Raw genomic sequence first — 18,895 nt, forward strand, 5'->3', positions numbered from 1 at the left:
TGCTCTGTCCCTGCTGCTGTTCTGCATTGGCCTGAACCCCCTCAAATGAAGCTGCTGCTAATGGATGGGTCTCACCCTGTATGGATGACCGAAGGCAGGTCAGTCCTGATCCTGAAGGACCCCCAAAAGGGAGCAGTCCCGTCCAACTACCATCTGATAATCTGTCTCTGCACAACATGGAAGCTCCTGTCAGGCATCATAGTAGCGCATGAGTAAGCACATGGCTCAATACATGAGCAGAGCACAGAAGGGAATGGGTAAAAACACCAGGGGAGCAAAAAATCACCTACTGGTAGATAATTAAAGTCACTTGAGACTGTAAGACCAGACAGACCAATCTGGGCACCGTCTGCACTGACTACAAGAAAGCCTGAGTCAATGCCTCACACATGGATCCTGAAATGCTTGGAGTTATACCACATCAATAGCACTCTTAAGAACCTTCACATTGCAGAGGGTTTCCCCCCAAATCCATCTCCTTGAGACTGTATACTAAGAAGGAAGAAAGAAGGCCAGGGACTGATGAGCATCAGAGCCACCATCTGAGATCAAACAGCAAAGATCCATGACTATATCAGGAAGATGGCCTCGTGTGATGGAGTACTTGGTGAATATCTCAGGCAACAGAAGCTCGAGGAGTATAGAGAGGAGCAAGCACCATCATTGCAGGACAAACCCCTGCACGATATGTACCACTGACTAAAAGACAACACAGAGGCACAAATCATAGCAGCACAGGAACCCTCCATCCAGACCTTTATTTCCCTGGCTGTGTGGCTTGGAGCATTCCCACTGGAATAACCAATTCTCTGGGGAACAATAGTCTTAGCAGAAGAAAACAAATGTTCTTGTAGGATAACCCTGTATGTGGCTTGATTCATGAGTCCTTCACAACAAAACAAATCTGCTTGATTCCAGCCCCTGTCACTGATTCTCCTGCGAGACACTGTGGGTTGTAGGCCTCTCCAGGTCTCCATCTGATCATAAAACAAGCTGAAAATTGGACTCATCAGAGAAGATGACCTTTCTCCAGTCCTCTACAGTATAATTCCTGTGGTCTTTTGCAAACTTCAGCCCGGCTCTTATTTGCTTCTGACTGATGAAGGTTTTTGTTATTTTTTTCTGACTTTGAATGACTTCGGCCCTGTCTGTAGGAGCCTATTCTAAAACGTTGTTGCTGTGCACCTAACCCCAGTCTCAGTTTGCCAGTGTTTGAAGGTCGCATGATGTCAGCCTTAGGCTCTTGAGTGACATTGGAATTAGTTTTTTGGTCAGTATCCACTGTTTTTGGGCACCTGTGGCTCAGGAGGTAGAGCAGGTCGACCATGAACAAGAGGGTTGGCGGTTCGATCCTTGGCTTCCCTGGTCCACAGGCTGAAGGCAAGACACTGAACCCCAAGTTGCCCCCAGTGGCTGTTCCACCGGTGTATGAATGTGTGAGCTTTGAGTACACTTGAGTGTAGAAAAGAGCTATACAAGTACAAGACCATTTACCATTTTTGCCATCCAATGGGTCACATTGCAAGAGAGTGTTACACATACTGTTATAGCAGTGTTTTTTGTTTTTTTTTTATATATATATTTTGTGTGTGTGTATAAAAACAAGATCGATTGAGGCCGGGGTCTACCACACCAGGCAGGACCCCAGGTGCAGGCTGTGCAAAGATGCCCCTGAGACAATCCAGCACATAACAGCAGGTTGTAAGATGCTAGCAGGCAGAGCATACATGGAACGCCATAACCAAGTGGCCGGCATAGTGTACAGGAACATCTGTGCCGAGTATGGGCTGGAGGTCCCAAGGTCAAAATGGGACACAGCTCCAAAGGTGAGGGAGAATGACCGAGCTAAGATCCTGTGGGACTTCCAGATGCAGACCGACAAACTGGTGATGGCTAACCAACCGGACATCATAGTGGTGGACAAACAGCAGAAGAAAGCCGTAGTGGTAGATGTAACAATTCCAAGTGACAGCAACATCAGAAAGAAGGAACATGAGAAGCTGGAGAAATATCAAGGTCTTAAAGAAGAGCTAGAAAAGATGTGGAAGGTGAAGGCAACAGTGGTCCCCATGGTAATTGGCACCCTTGGGGCTGTGACCCCCAAACTGGGAGAGTGGCTCCAACAGATCCCAGGAACAACATCAGAGATCTCAGTCCAGAAGAGTGCAGTGCTAGGAACAGCTAAGATACTGCGAAGAACCCTCAAACTCCCAGGCCTCTGGTAGAGGACCCGAGATTGAGGAAGACACACACACACCACCCATAGGGGTGAGAAGGGAAATTTTTTATATACACTTTTCCTCATTAAATAAGATTCAATTCTGCTGATCACCTAATCAGCACCTTGTAAAGCAGAATTAGATGTGCTTGTTTAGAAATTTAACAGATGCTGTCATGGAATGGATGTCATTTTCATAGATGCTATATTAAGAACAAATTGGCAGTCTCTTTTGATCTCTTCTCAGGAAATAGTCCAGGACTCACATGTGAGGTCCAGGCCCCTTCTCCCGTTGAGCTTTGCCACTCCACAGCTGCCACGTCTAAACTGCATGTCTGATAGACTCTTACACACTGATGGGTAGGTTTTCACCACATCAGACTTGTGCTATTGTTTTCTTGCACTAACATGCTGAGCCATTAACATTTTCATACAATTTGTTAGTTTATCTTGAATGTAGCAAAGAACTGCAGAGAGTATTTCTGGCATGTATAGGATAGTCCACAGTGCAGACGCATACAGGAAATAGTAAAGAGAGAAAGAGGGACTGATTTAGTTAGAAAGGTGTACGATAGGCAAATTCACTACTTTAACAAGATGCACATTGTGCTTTGTGCATGTTGTAGCATTTCTGTTTTCCCCTTATTTCAGTTTGTCTGTGAAGATTCGCAGTGGTTAGTTTTAGTGAAACTAACCTGGAAAATAAAATTGGAGGTTCCTGTCCACCCTTTCTCAGACTGATGAAGCCACTTGGATGGGTGGCGAAACGTTTCAGCCTTAAAGAACTGAAAGTCCAGTTGCCATGACTCAACCTCTAGATTATTTTAGTTTGTTGTACATGCACAATTACACTAACAGTGAGGGGGGAAAAAGTGGGGAAAAAAAGACAATAATATGTAATTGTGTTTTCCCAGGCACGTGCACAGATCCCAGCAGGAGGAACTTGTCCAGTCCAAGTCACTTGCTCTGGAAAGAACAGGTACATTATTTCAGGAAACTCAGGTGATGAATAAAGCAGTGGAAGATTAGGTCTGGGGAGTATTCCAGAAAGTGGTTTTAGTCCCAGAAACAGAGATCATTAAGATTTGGATTCAGTTACCACAACAATAACTTACTCTGTGAAACTGACCTGCTCGGAGATTCCTGAGCTTCTGTCTTTTCTCCCTCCTGTCAAGTCTACAGAAGCAGTTTCATTTCCACATTCATACAGTTCATAACAAAGTGCTGATCAGAGCACATTCATTTACAGGCATTTGCGTCATGAGAAGCAAATAAAAATCATGATCAGGCAGTAGTTGATAATTTATCTGTACTGATAAATTAAGTTACAACAAACTATTAGGGCTGCAAGGGTGGATTTAATTTTGCATGTTGAGAATAAATTTGAAATGTCATTAAAAATAAAATATAATGTTAAAGAGTCTGGGGTGAAATGTTGAAATTGTATTGTATTTGAAATGAAAGCCCCTTATTGTTAAAATAAAACCAGTGACTCATAACTAATTTCTTTGTATCAAATACGCTTAAACCAAATGAAGTTCTAATAATCAGCCTATACAGTGGACCTTGCCTGTTAGTATGATGTTTTTACATTTCATTTTAAGATGTTGCCAATTGTTTGGCCCATTGGATTGCACCTAAATGGATAGAAAATGTAGTCACATCCCACCACTTTTTCATCTGTAGCTACTATTAAAGAAACAAAGTGTGGAAAGGACAAATGACCATAAACATTTATTTCAAATTTGATATATCACAGAGCTGCTGTTACAACCATGTTATCTTTAATTTTATCAGCAAAAGTATTGTGAACATAATATAGCTGACCACAGAAAGGGCAGACTGGACGTTTAACAGTGTACCACTCTCTTTTAAATCAGCTCACTCAAATTACTATTTATAGCATACTGTTTCAGTTAGCTGTGTCATTCCTAACAAACAGCAACAGACCGCAGATTGGTGGTTGGTGAAGGTGCAAAGAGTAGTACTGTCACGCTGACAGTGCATGTTCAATTTTTGCTCTGGCAGTAAAACGGGTTAATTTTTGTTTTATTTTTTATTTTTACAGACAGGGGGAGGGGTTTACTGAAATCTTTAACGCTCTAAACTACATGACTGTTTCTACCTCTGCAGGTGGAGGTCCTACTTAATCGTTGAATATCGTTTAGAATAAACATAACTAAATAAAAAATTATCTTCTCTGTGACGTCAGACTTGAAAGCACCACTTTGCTTGCATCCTCAGAGGGAAGAAACAAAGTATTTCCTTGATAGCATATGTGGGAACTGTATACAGGCAAGAAATGTACTAGATGAAAAACCTTTTTCACTTGCTGCTTTTCTTGCAACAAAAATGTGTACTTTTTGTTCACAATAACAAAAGGATGTAACACTTAACTGTTCAATTTTGTATTTGAGAAGAAACTACTTCTTCTTTTCCTTTTGGCTGCTCCCTTTAGGGGTCTCCACAGCGAATCATCTGCCTCCATTTAACTCTATCCTCCTCACCCACACCAACTATCCTCATGTCCTCCTTCACTACATCCAAGAACCTCCTCTTTGGTCTTCCTCTAGGCCTCCTTCCTGGCAGCTCTAACCTCAGCATCCTTTTACCAATGTATTCACTGTCCCTCCGCTGAACATGTCCAAACCATCTCAATCTGGCTTCCCTGGCTTTTTCTCCAAAACATCTAACATAAGCTGTCCCTCTAATATGCTCATTCCTGATCCTATCCATCATCGTCACTCCCAGAGAGAATCGCAACATCTTCAGCTCCGCTACCTCCAGCTCTGCCTCCTGTCTTTTTCTCAGTCTCTAAACCAAACATTGCTGGTCTCACCACTGTCTTGTCCACCTTTCCTTTCATTGTTGCTGACACACTTTTGTCACACATCACACCTGACACTTTCCTCCACCCGTTCCAACCTGCTTGCACATGTCTCTTTCCCACTTCTTTCTCACACTCTCCGTTGCTCTGGACTGTTGACCCTAGGTACCTAAAATCCTGCCTGGTGCAGTCCCACCTCCACCTTGAACTCCTCTGTCACCTGTACAGCACGCCTCACCACTGTCATACATGTCCTGCACCATTCGAACATACTTCTCTGCCACTCCAGGCTTCCTCATACAAAACCACAGCTCCTTTCTCGGCACTGTCATACGCATTTTCCAAATCTACAAAGAGACAATGCAGCTCCTTCTGGCCTTCTCTGTACTTCTCCATCAGCATTCTCACAGCAAATATTGCATCTGTGGTACTCTTTTTTTTGGCATGAAACCATACTGCTGCTCACAAATGCTCACTTCTGACCTCAGCCTAGCCTCCACTACTCTTTCCCATAACTTGTGTGCTCCTGCCTCCACTCTTATATGTCACCCTGTGCTTCTCCCTTTTCTGGAAAAATGTGTTCATTTCCATCCTTTTTGCCACCATCTGTCCTTCTGCATTCTTGTCCTGCATACCAAACTTACCCATCACTTCCTCATCACCTTTTCCCTCACCAACATGTCTGTTGAAGTCTGCCCCAGTCACCGCTCTCTCACCACTAGGGATACCCTGGATCACCTCATCCATTTCCCTTCAGAATTTCTCCTTCTCTTCTCACTCACATCCTACCTGTGGGGCATAACCACTGACAACATTCAACATCACACCTTTAACTTCCAGCTTCAGACTCATCACCTTATCTGACACTCTCTTCATCTCCAGAACATTCCTAGGAAAATCCTCCTTCAGGATAACTCCTACTCCGTTCCTCTTTCCATCCACACCATGATAAAACAGCTTGAACCCTGCTCCTAATCTACAAGCCTTTCTATCTTTCCACCTGGTCTCCTCAACACACAAGATATCCACCTTTCTTCTCTCCATCATATCAGCCAACTCTTTAGTTTTCCCTGACAAAGTCCCCACATCCAAAGTCCCTACTCTTAAGTCCTATACTCCTGCCCTTCCTCTTCTCTTTGCTCACAAACCTGCCTTCCTCCTCTCCTTCTTTGACCAACATTAGTCCAATTTCCACTGGCACCCTGTAGGTCAACAGCACCAGTGGTGGTTGGATGCCCTTCCTGACACAGCCCCCGGACTTGGGACCGGCACATGAAGATTGTGCCCCCTTGTGATTGCATTGTATTTGAGAAGAAACAATCTTTGGAAAATTAGATTGTTTTCTTGATTACTATTTTTGTGTCAGTGTAGATTTAAGGTTTTTATCTCAATTGTTCAATTTTCTGTCCATTAAATAGCCAATGGAAACAGCTGTTCTGAAACCAGAAACTTTCCAGTCTGATGGTTGATAATACAATGTCAGTATTTATGAAAAATAAATTTCATGGTAATAAGTAACTTCATATGGGCATTTGGGTCAACCCTCATATCTCTACCCTGATGCTGATGTGTAGATAGGGAGATAGATACTTTATTTAATCCTGAAGGAAATTCAGTTAGCCAGATACTTAAATTGACTCCACACAAAGGAAAATAAATAATAAAAACAAACAGTAAAGAAGACAGGGCCAAAGAAGAAGTGTAGCCATGCTGCTAGAGCTGGCCCCTGATGTCTCTTTCCAGCCTCCTCCAGTTGGAGGATTTTTGCTTTCCCTTTCAGTGTGGGGCAACCTCCTTTTCCCCTTCTCTCGATGGAAGAGTTGTACAGTGAGATGGCCTGTGGAACAAAAAATATATGTAAACCTATCTGTGACAACAGCCGACTATCAAGCCTGCACACTTAATGATCCTGTTAAGCCGCTGGGTGTCTTTATTCCCAACAGACCACAGCATAAAACAGGATATTGTCATCACCAGCTGATAAACATCTGCAGGAGTTTTGAAAAGATGTTGAAGGACGCTAGCCTCCTTAGCAAGTATATCCTGCTCTCCCCATTCCTGTAGAGAATGTTAGTATTAACTGACCAGTCCAGTTTGTCATCCAGTTCCAGCCCAAGATACCTGTATGAGCTAACAGTCACAACCTCCATTCCTCCAATGTTAACTGGGTGTAGGGGCTGAGGCTGCCACTGAAAGTCAGATACAATCTCCTTAGTTTTTGCTATATTGAGCTGGAGTTGCTTCCTATTACACCATTTAGTGAAGTCCTGCCCCCCTCCCCCCACCACAGTATCTTCTGAAAACGTCTGCATGTGGCAGGTCACTGTGTAGGGAAATTAACACACACACATACTGGTAATGAGCAAAAAGGAAAGTTAGCCAGCCACCCAATGTTAATAAAATTAAACTGTGGCAATGAGGTAACACATTGGTGATTTGGAAAGGGTTTGGTTTTCTAAAGATGGACAGGGTGTCCGCGGATCCTTAAAAAGTCTTAAATTCCATATTATAAAACTAAGGCCTTAATTAGCATTAAAATGTCTTAAGTTCGCGTTTCAAAGGTCTTAAAATGAAATCTAACCGAACCCATAAAGAAGATTTTATTTGAAAGCCTTTCGCGTATTTGTTACGCAGAACGAAATAGGCGGAACCAACTAAAATACGCGTTTGAGGGGAGTTTACACATGCTTTCCGGCAGCTGCGTGAACTACGGGAAAGTTTCAGCATTAGTCTTTTGCCATGGGTAAATGTAAATTTAATGACAATTGGTTACAAAACCCTAATTTTTGCGCCGTGGTTAAGTCCAGTTAGTGGCAACGTGTTCGAGGTCCGGTGCAGGCTGTGCAAAAAAATTTAAAACTCGGAACAATGGGTATGAAAGCTTTGGAGACCCACATGCGGTGTGAATAAGACAAAGCGGCTGCGGAAACCTGTCGGAAAACACCTGGCATTTCTATTTTTGTTTTACTCACTAAATCAAACGGTGTGTAAACAGTGTGTTATGGTAATTGGTTGTATTGTGGGATGTTTTATTTTATTTCTACAAAATTGGTCTTAAATTTCATTCAGTGTGGTATTAAAAAGGTCTTAAAGTCTAAAATCTAGCTCTTAGAAACCTGCAGATACCCTGGATGGATAGACAGTACAGTGATCTCCATTGGAAAATATTCAGGTGATTTGTGCTAACAAAGACAAGAAACGCAACAAACCCTTTCCGTCAGTGTTGATTTTGACAGCAGATTTTAATTTAGTTTTAGTCCATAGTCTTTTGACTAAAATGCAATTTTAGTTTTAGTCATATTTTAGTCATCTGCTTTGTTTTAGTTTTAGTCTAGTTTTAGTCGACTAAATAGCATAAGATTTTACTCGACTAAATCTACTGTAGATTTAGTCGACTAAAATCTATTGGGTTTAATTTAAGTGTAATTTAGTAAAACTATTGTAATATACAAAATATTCTAAATTAAAATTAAGTGAAGTTTCATTAAACATATATGGAATATGGACTTTCCATAAAAGACCAAAAATTCAATATGCATCGTTTATAACTTGCATATGACATTCTTCATTCTTTAAAGCAAAATTGCAACTCTAAAATATTTAAGAGAAAAACTGTATTTAGCAGTAATGCCATTGCATCAAACGTGAAACTGACCCATATATCTTCTTTGTTTTCTCCCAGCTGTTTCCATTTCATTATAGTTTAAGTCAGGCAGAAACCCAGTGGAGGCTATGCAAGATGATGTCGTGCGCATGCAGCGTCATTAGGTGGATCAGTTACTTTTCAAATGTGCATCTAAAAAGATCAATTCTGATTGGATCTTTTCTAAAAACGTCCCTCACTCACATTTTCGTCAACAAAAATGTCAATATATTTTTATTTAGTTTTCGCCGTCATCACTTTATTTTTATTTAGTTAACGCCTCGTTTTCGTCAGTAAAAACTTGTCGTTGACGAAAATTATAACGAAAATACTTTGTCAACGAAATTAACACTGCTTTCCATCTTTTAAAAATGTAACATACAATTTCACACTACTGAGCAGTAGCAGCCATGCTTCAAAACAAGCCTATTGTAACACGTCAGCAGGAGTCACTCCCATCTGCCTTTTCAGTCATTATATATAAAGTAGTGATTTTTTTTTTTTTTTTTTTAAACCAAAACATTTGTGTTTTTCTTCTTCAGAATTCAAGAAATAGATTGTGACTAAGTGCAGGAACAATATAAAAATATTTCACATTGATGAGGAGAATTTGTTATATATAAGATACGATAAAATGTATCAATCCCAAAGAGATATTCAGGAGTAAAGGAAGTAACATGAGGAATACCAATGGCAGAGAAAGGCTACAAACAATTTATTACTGCAAAAATTAAGATGAATAACAAGCATTTATTTTAATACTTTCAGTGGATCATGAAGAATAGCAGTTTAATCCAATGTGAGAACATGAGTATTATAGGCAGTGACAGCACTCTCTTGTTTTTTTTCTTGTTTCCAGTAATGCCTAAAGGAGCTGTAAATGACAGAGCTATCAGCACACCAAAAGGTAATGAGCTGTTCCAACACATCCACCACCAGATATTTAGTGCATACTGTCATCCAAAAACAAGTGTGAATCATTGGTATAGATGGTCCTTGTGTCAATTGAATACACAAACACTGGTAGTGTTAGTATCTTGTTCTAGTCATGGTGCTTAATTATTAGTTTTTTTTTGTTTTTTTTTTTAACATCAATCCAAACACTACAATACAATTAATTGTATGGTATTTCTGCAAAGTCCTAAAAATGGGGCAAGAGTTGTTACACTCACACTCCTGAGTCGGTTTCACTTCACACCAACCTTGAATAGGCTTGTTAGGTGAACAGTGGAAGTGAGAACATGTGAGGGTCATAAGGATGTAATGTTCGACTCTTGGGACCCATCTAATCTCCAAACTGGAGTACATTTTTTTCACATTGTTTCTGAGAGTAACATGTTCAGATGGATTTTAATATCATGCCATACTCAAATATTTGCTTGAATTAATTTTAGATTACCTTTTAGATTCCATTTTGTGATAACACACACCCTCATCCACACCTAGCTATCCGTCCTCTGCCTTTTTATTCAGGTGTCAGCGTCAACTTAACTTTTGATGGAGTCAGCGCAATCTTCAGTGACCAAGGAACAAGTAAGCTACTCTAATCTTTCACTTTGTTTCACTAATCAGGTGATCAGGCACAAGCTAATGAGAAGGATAACTGTGACTTCCACGTATTTGAATTTTAGGTTTCGATAAATCTATTTCTCTGGTCTTTACAGGTCCTGTTGGGGAAACCAGTATTCTTTATGTGCGGTCAAATGAACATCAGTAAGTGAACTACTTTACTTTCATGTAGAATCGTCTAATTAAGTAGTAGAATTTGTCTCTTCAGTTATCTAAGCCTACATTTGTGGGGGGAAAAAAAGGCAACTGGGATGCACCTAATGTCGTCTGACTTTTTATGTATCCCAGACTGACACCATGGGTACATCTGAATTCCTTTAAGTGCATCCACATTTTCCTCACGTGTCTTCTCTGCTCACATGGATTAGATGCAAAAAAAATAAGATGTGAGTAATCAAGGAATCGCATTTTAAGAGGCATTAGATACCCCTTTCTCCAGTCCTCATCTGAAGTGTTGCAGTTAAAAAAATAAATGAACCCTTGGACTTAATTGCTGGTCGAATCTCCTTGGATTGCTAAGTGCTCTTGGGCAAACTCCAGTAATGCAGCAATGTTCTTTTTGGAGAGTAGTTGCTTTCTTGGTGTTCTTCCATGGCCACCCTGCTATTCAAAGACCAACATCTGGTAAACCTTTGAACAGTGATGTTTGTCATTTTGGTGATGTCTTCAAGAGCTGCAACTCTTGGGTTCTTGTTTACCTCATTGAGGATTCTGCTTTGTGCCTTTGGAGTCATATTGGATGTGTGTGTCCATTTCTGGGAAGAGTAGACAGTTCTGTTAGTTCAGTTATGAAAAAGAAGAAAAGAACCGTGATGTTGCCTTTTACGGCGAAGTGGGGGCCCCACCCTGGCGGGCTGGTGTGGGCTTGCTTATAGCTCCCCAGCTCAGCCTCCAGGTGTTGGAGTCTTCCCCGTTGAATGAAAGGGTCACTTCCCTGCGCTTTCGAATCAGGGACAGGTCTCTCACTGTTGTTTCAGCCTATGGGCCGGACAGTAGTGCAGAGTACCTGGCCTTTTTGGAGTCTCTGGCAGGGGGTGCTGAAAGGTGCTCCAACTGGCGACTCCATCATTCTGCTGGGGACTTCAACACTCACATGGGCAGCGACAGTGAAACCTGGAGGGGCATGATTGGGAGGAATGGCCTCCCTGGCCTCCCTGATTTGAACCCGAGCAGTGTTCTGTTGTTGGGCTTTTGTGCTAGTCACAGTTTGTCCATAACAAACACCATATTCAAGCATAAGGGTGTCCATCAGTGCACATGGCACCAGGACACCCTAGGCCAGAGGTTGATGATCGACTTTGTGCTTGTGTCATCTGACCTTCGGCCGTATATCTCCAGGATCTCCTGAACCCCGCTGAAACCACCTTTAATAGAGGAAGCAGAGGCTGAGGGGTTGGAGGCTGATCTACCCATCACCCAAGCTGAGGTCACTGAGGTAGTTCGGATGAGAGTATCTCAAGTCTGCTGTCATGGTTGACACGCTTTTGCAACATTGTGTGGCGGTTGGGGACAGTACGCCTGGATTGGCAGACTGGGGTGGTGTTCCCTGTTTTTAAGAAGGGAGACCGGAGGATATGTTCCAACTATAGATGGATCACACTCCTCAGCCTCCCTGGGAAGGTCTATGCCAGGGTGCTGGAGAGGAGAATCTAGCCGATGGTAGAACCTCGGATCCAGGAGGAACAATACGGTTTTCATTCTGGTCATGGAACACTGGACCAGGTCTACACTCTCTTCAGGGTGCTTGAGGGTTCATGGGAGTTTGCCCATCCAGTTCACGTGTGTTTTGTGGACTTGGAGAAGGCATTCGGCCGCGTCCCTCATGCCATCCTATGGGAGGTGCTCTGGGAGTATGGGGGCTGGCGCCCTTTGTTTAGGAGCAGAAGTTTGGTTTGCATTGCCAGCAGTAATTCAGACATTTTCCCATCCCTGGGGTGGAGTTCCGGGCATGTCCCAGTGGGAGGAGGCCCCCCAGGGAACACCCAGGGCACGCTGGAAGTGTCAGGGGAAAAGGAAGTCTGGGCATCCCTGCTTAGGCTACTGCCCCCACAACCCGGCCCTGGATGAGTGGAAGAAGAAGGATGGATAGATTACTTTGTATCACCTTCCAGCCTTATACATATCAACTACTCTTGATCGTATGTCTTCAGAGATCTTGTTTGGCATGGTTCAGATCAGCAGATAATTCTTATGAACAACAAACATATTTGAATGTCTTGTCAATCATAGTAGCTCTAAACCACACCTTCGAAATAACACTTCCTAGGGGGCCTCCCTTAGTATAAGATGAAAAGAATTGGTCCTAGCACAGAACCCTAGTATGGAACCCCATACTAACATTTGTGTGTATGGAAGGTTTAATCATGAAAATGAACAAATTGGAATCTGATAGATAAGATTTACCAAAGTTGTGCTGCTCCTTTAATCCCAATCACGTCCCAGTTTCTAAAATGTGTTCAGTTGTGTGAAATGCAGCACTAAGATCTAACAGGATGAGTTCAGAGACAAGGCCATTTTCCAAGACTAAGAGAAGGTTGTATTCTAAATCCAGACTGAAAACCTTCAGACAATTCATGTACAAATGGTCACGTGCACTTGTGTTCATAAATTTACATATCCTTGGCACAAGTTGAGAAATACTAGCCATTTTTAAAAGATAGAAATGATCACGAAGGTAGCCTTTCTTTAAAAGGAGAGTGGTCAGTGTCTTTATAAATAAATTATGAATTACCTTTTACTTGTCGGCCCTGTTGTGGTAATGTTATGTCTTGTGCAATACATTTAAAAAAACACCCGTATGTTTTTGTCATTAACATTCCCTTTGGAGCTGGTTTTGTTTTGATTTGCTACCATGTTTGTGAGGCGTAAAAGTAAGCAACATCTGTATAGCAGACCTGAAACCGCAGAATATGGTCACATTCCTGATTGAGGCAGGAGTGATATCCCTCTGACAATTTATGACTATGAAACTCTTTGTGAAACTCCGGTAAGGTAAACAACTGGGGATGGTACAGGCCCTCGCAACAAGTACTGCAATGTCAAGACTCCCTTTTTGACAGAGTAGGCCAACAGCCCTCACAAACACAACCCCTCTTAAAGAACTTGACTCCCTCTGCTCACCTCCTGCCATAAATACCTTAAGACTACTCCCTTTTCAGAAGAGACAGAGACACACCCTGAACTCTGAACATTCTGAACAGAACTCTGAAGAGAACTCTGGAACTGAACACCCCGAAGAGAACAGAAATGGACAGAGTTCCAGACAGATTCAGAGAAAGACTCTCAAGGTCCTCTCACTCTGAGGAGAAAGAGGCGCAGAAAGAGAGCTACAGAAGAACCATGAAGGTAGAGACTGTTTTAGCGCCCACACTCAGGAGGAATGAAGACATTCTCCCTGCATGTGGCTGGCCTACAGCTGACCATCTCACATTAACCAACTCCATGAGACAAACCTGCAGTGCCCAGGAGGAGAGTGAGGAAAGGTGACAAATGGACTCAGGACTTAAACCCAAGACTGCGGGGAATCCCTGCTCTCTCCTAGGAACCCGCTGGCAGACTGCAGTCAGACCAGCCCACAGTGGAACAGACTAAGCCTCAGTAAACCCGAGGACAAGCAAGTAACCTGAGGCTGTACTGGTTGTCTCACACTGATCAGTTGGTCTCCATAATTACTAGAACTTCCTCCTAATCTGTGTTTAGACCTCAGACTCAAACACAGAACATAAATTAATTGGAAGATTTCTTTTCCACAACTGCAAACTACTGTTAGATTATGTTTTATTCGTTAATTCAGCTCATTTCTCAGATCAGTTCTCCCTCTGTTTCCCCCTATGCAAATAGCATGTATATATTGTAAATAGCTGAATAAATCTTAAAAAGGCATCTATGACTGGTATCAATATTATTTCACACAGCAAATACGTCACTGAATCAGGAGAACTCTCCCTGAGATTGTAGATTGATATCCTGTATTACTAATTAATTGACTGGTTGTTCCGCTGTAAAAGGAATCTGGTGCCCCAAATTATTAAGATTATTATATTCATAATTCATAAACCAGACATAATAAACCTTCATGTTCAATACATGTATATATTAAAATTCACTAAATGTGGTTGGTAATGTTTTCCAGAATGCACACTCTCATTGACTATTGTGGGTAATTCTGTTGGAGCCTGCCCGACCAGGTGCCGTAAATATAAAATATTTTCGACCCGATCAGGAGCTAGCCTGTCCTATGACAGGAGAATAGAACTTTGTGAATAATATCAACGCTGTGAGCAACACACTGACTGTCATGTCCTTAAGCACCGTTTCTGTAATTATAGATACTTTAACTACATTCTTAAGCTTAATTTTATTGGTAATAATACGATTAATTACTATTAATTCATTAATTAGAAATTAATTAAATAATAAGCAATATTAGATTGCACTATATATTGTGGTGTGTTCCAAAGATTTTTCTGGACAGATTGTGGGTTAAAATGCAGCTCTAATTTGCTTCTTGTAACTTTCAGATCTCCTGGACTTAGGCGATGGAATGTGCAGTCTCCTCTCCGCCATAGATCTTCTAAAGTTTAGGCATACATGTTTTATGTTTTTTTTTTTTTGTTTGTTTTTTTTGGTTCTTATATTTTCCTTTTCACCAGGTTGTTGGTTGATACTTTCTCTTCTTTATTGCTAACATCTTTGTGTCACCGCTTATCTTTTCTTTTTGATAAGTGCAGAGTTTCTTTGTGGCTAGTTTCATTATATGTTGTTGTCTCTACATCTTTTTATCTAGGTCTACAGCTGTGGAAGTCAGATATTACCTGATTTAATGTCAAATCAGTAAATGTTCATGCAGTTTACATATCACATTAGCAGTGAGACAAGAAATCTTCATATCAGTTTGTATTTCAGCCACTATTTGTTAATGCTTCTCATGGGTTCAGGGTGAAATTAGCTCCTGCCCAGGAGCTAATTTCATAATATAATAATAATATAATATTTTTTAATGGCCATACTTTGTTAGCGAGGGATGTAATTAACTGTTTCTTCTTGTTAATGTTTTACATGTTGGGTTGTTTTCCTGGTCTCCTTTGCTATGTTTGTTGCATATCATCCAATAAATACCATTATTTGCATTTGGACTGCATTTGGATTTTTGTTTTTTTTTTGTTTTTTTAAAATCAAATTTGCATGCACCACATGATATGCAGATTGTAAAGCCTCCTTCAAAGCTCTAGCCCTATTTCCACTATAGCCTTCGGACCCTCTCATGCTTACCAGAATATTGTACGACTGCTGGGCCAGGGAGTGGAGTGTGCCAACTCCCTGGATAATCTGCCCCACCTCCATCATGGGGCACTCCAGGCAAAAATGACTGGTCTGCCGACACTTCCAACATCTTTCCATGACATCTGATCAGTTATCCATGCGCAAGTGGCTATATTCTCAGCAGCTGGGATGTATAGAGAACAAATAGGAGATGTTCGAGGAGATTGCTTGCAGGGCAGTGAGGCTATGGGGTTTCCTTCCTGCGTGGGGCCATAACTGGGCAAGCAGTGACCAGGCTTTTCCATTCTCTGCCAGTTGTGACATTTGCTCAGTTCCTTTGGTATCTGTCTGGCCAATACAGATAGAATGGACAATTCAAAAAGTTCATTCATGTATTAGCAAAAGTAGTCTCTGATTTCTTCTGCTGGCAACCCAGCCTTTCCCTGGCTGCTCAGCAATTACGTCTCTACCGTCATCTGATAGCTGCCTACTATTCTGATTCACAACTTCTCTGTAATCTGTCAGGGAGAGATCTTTGTTCTTCTCCACTTACATGCAAGCAGGTTAAACTAACTTTGGGAAACAAATGGGACATGCAAACCACCTGAGTTGGCCAACAGAGATCCTATGATTCAGCAATATTATATTGTATTGTTGTTCCCATCTCCAACTTCCATCAGTGAGCAATAACTTCTGGAGGTTCTGAACAACCTTGAACATTCAAGCACAATTTTCAGGATTTCATGTTTAACCACAGCAAAAGAATGCTCACACACACACTAACAGCAGATCTAAATGCGCCACACAAAAACAGGGAGTCTTAATCACTAAAACACTTTGATTTAATTCCTAGGATCAAAGAAACTGCAAGCAAATGATAGCGAATAGCACAGGATTTACATTTTCCCCCAAGAATCATATTTCCACACTTAAAGAATTACAGACTAAAAAAAAAACAAAGAATTGATCTTTTAGTTAAAATGACATGACACCAGCAATGAGGTGAAGAGGAGAGCTGGTGTAGAGTTCCTTGTAAAGGGCACTTGGAGACTGGTGCAGCTCATCATCTCATTGCCCAGATCACATACACACACACACACACACACACAGAAGAGAGAGACAGGGGACAGAGAACAACGGGGTGCAGCGCAAATACAGATGATACCAATAAGAATAATGAAACAAAGTTGCTGAGGGCTTGCTACAGGAGACACAGGAAATAAAGACAACATAAAAGTCCCCAAACAGGAAGCCAAGAACCATGGATCATGACAGTGTAGTCAGTGAATAACATCTGTGTAGGCATAAAAACAGGCATATTATTTTTTGTTCCCATTTGAACAAAAGTTTGATAAGAGTAACACGGGGAAGAGGACATTGTTCTGGGTAAAAACATTGTTAAGGAAAAGAAAGACACCACACAAGGTACTGTCGGACTGTTTGGGATGTGGGCCAGTTTCCACTTTGAGACACTGCATCCCATCTTTTGCTTGAATGACCTAGAGAAAGACAATTTTATTTGTCAATACTACCATTGTCAGTGCCACCACCTTTTATATAAATTGATTTTATATGGCAATTTTCAATTGATAGGGTCCATTATGATGTGGTACCATTATAACCTTGCTGAATGCAACCACAAGGGAGCACAATCCAGTGTCTTCATGTGCCGGTCCTCCCCCCCTCACATGTATATTCCAACATTGAATGTCACTAACTTTGTGCCTTCTCTCTCTCCTAGTTTGTGCTCTCTCCCTCTCTCTCTGTCCTCTCTTCCTGTACCTTCTGCAGGTGTCCCTGGTCCTGGAGCTGTATATCGCTGATGTGCAGTTACTGGTCCCACCAACCTGCAGTGTCTTTTTGTTGTTTATTGTTGCTGTTCTTTTCTCTCTCCTCTATCCACTCACCCCAACTGGTCGAGGCAGATGGCTGCCCAAACTGAGCCCTGTTCTTCTGGAGGTTTTTCCTTCCGTTAAAGGGAGTTTTTCCTCTCCACTGTCACCAAGTGCTTGCTCATAAGGGATTTGTTGGGTTTTTTGTAAAGTGCCTTAAGATGGTTTGTATTGCAATTTGGCGCTATACAAATAAAACTGAATTGAATGAGTCTGAAGCTGGAAGTTGAAGATGTGATGTTGATTTTGTCAGTGGTTATGCCCCACAGGTAGGATGTGAGTTAGAAGAGAAGGAGAAATTCTGGAGGGAGATGGATGAGGTGATTCAATATGGTGAGAGAGTGGTGATTGGGACAGACTTCAACAGTCATGTTGGTGAGGGAAACAGAGGTGACAGGGAAGTGATGGGTAAGTTTGGTATGCAGGACAGGAATGCCAGGACAGATGGTGGTAGACTTTGTAAATCAGTGGGAATCAGTAACACTGTGGTACTCAACCAGGTTCTGTTTTTGCTTTGTCTGACTTGCTTTATCTGACTTGCAATTTTGGTCAGTTCTATGTCAGTCATTACTGTGTGGTCCACCCTATTTGGCCCATCTTCCATCCCACCTTTCGGTGCGCCTTCGGGCTGTTTTTCTTGTGCTCGTAGTTGGTTGGAGTGTCCCCAATGTGGAGAGAAGAGGGTAACTGGCCTTTCCACACTTTCCACAACCGGAGCAATCGTTCCTACCGTCAGTAGGTTTTTCCTGGCTGTCCCTCTAGTCTTTCCTGGAAGCCTTTCCACAGTAGTCACTGGAGGTCCATAAATGTAGAATGAAGCACAGTATTCATTTACTTTCTCATAGTTAACCTCATGTATACACAGTGTTTCATGTAACCTTAATTTGTTTTGGTTTCACCTAATAAACATGAATAGGAAAACTGCAGCCTCAGAGCTATAACCATCCATATATAATGTTGGTCCATGGCTTTTGAAAAGTGTTATAATTGGGAAGTGCAACAATTGACATTGTAATTTGACATTGACATTTTTCCTTACTAATTTCAATTGTAAATCTTTTTTGCACCTCTGGACACTTCCTCCATATAATTTTTTTAGGGCTGTGGCTTGCAGTGGAGGCGCGAAGCCCCATTGTTTCTGTAAGTATTATTATTATATTATTATTATTTGACCCCTCACTGTCAAACCTGCATTTAGCGCAGACATTCACAGTCACAAAGTCTAAGCCATGGGTGTGGCCCAGGGACTGCATGTGGCTGGCATGTAGTTTCAGGGGGCACCAAACTTGAAGACACTATCTCATCTTTTTTCTATTCTTCACTCTGTAATGACATTGTCTCTTCATCATCTTGTCAGATTTTCTCTTCCTCACTTGGTGATAACCCTGTCTGGGGCTGGTGAGCAGATCCTGCACTCCATGTGTTGGTGGGTTTGAAGTGAACTGGTATCTGATGTTTCCCAAAAATCTGTCTCTCAAACACCT

The 18,895-nt window shown here is 41.7% G+C and overlaps 1 protein-coding gene across 3 annotated transcripts in view; it reads left to right on the forward strand.

Moving 5' to 3' along the window:
- The window catches only part of ncapd3 (non-SMC condensin II complex, subunit D3), a 58,981-nt gene extending 43,591 nt beyond the window's left edge, over positions 1-15,390 (forward strand). For 2 of the 3 annotated variants that reach the window (XM_026309002.2, XM_026309003.2), the window contains exons 30-35: positions 2,466-2,578; positions 3,133-3,197; positions 9,548-9,595; positions 10,162-10,221; positions 10,353-10,401; positions 14,778-15,390. In XM_026309002.2, coding sequence (XP_026164787.1) covers positions 2,466-2,578; positions 3,133-3,197; positions 9,548-9,595; positions 10,162-10,221; positions 10,353-10,401; positions 14,778-14,841 — 399 coding nt within the window. In that variant the 3' untranslated portion in view covers positions 14,842-15,390. Of the gene's footprint in view, positions 1-2,465; positions 2,579-3,132; positions 3,198-9,547; positions 9,596-10,161; positions 10,222-10,352; positions 10,402-14,777 lie in introns of those variants that run through there. The other variant, XR_003295818.2, reaches the window with a different exon arrangement.
- The last annotated feature ends 3,505 nt before the right edge of the window (positions 15,391-18,895 follow it).

The sequence above is a fragment of the Mastacembelus armatus genome, chromosome 15 (assembly GCF_900324485.2).
Source record: "Mastacembelus armatus chromosome 15, fMasArm1.2, whole genome shotgun sequence".
NCBI lineage: Eukaryota > Metazoa > Chordata > Actinopteri > Synbranchiformes > Mastacembelidae > Mastacembelus > Mastacembelus armatus.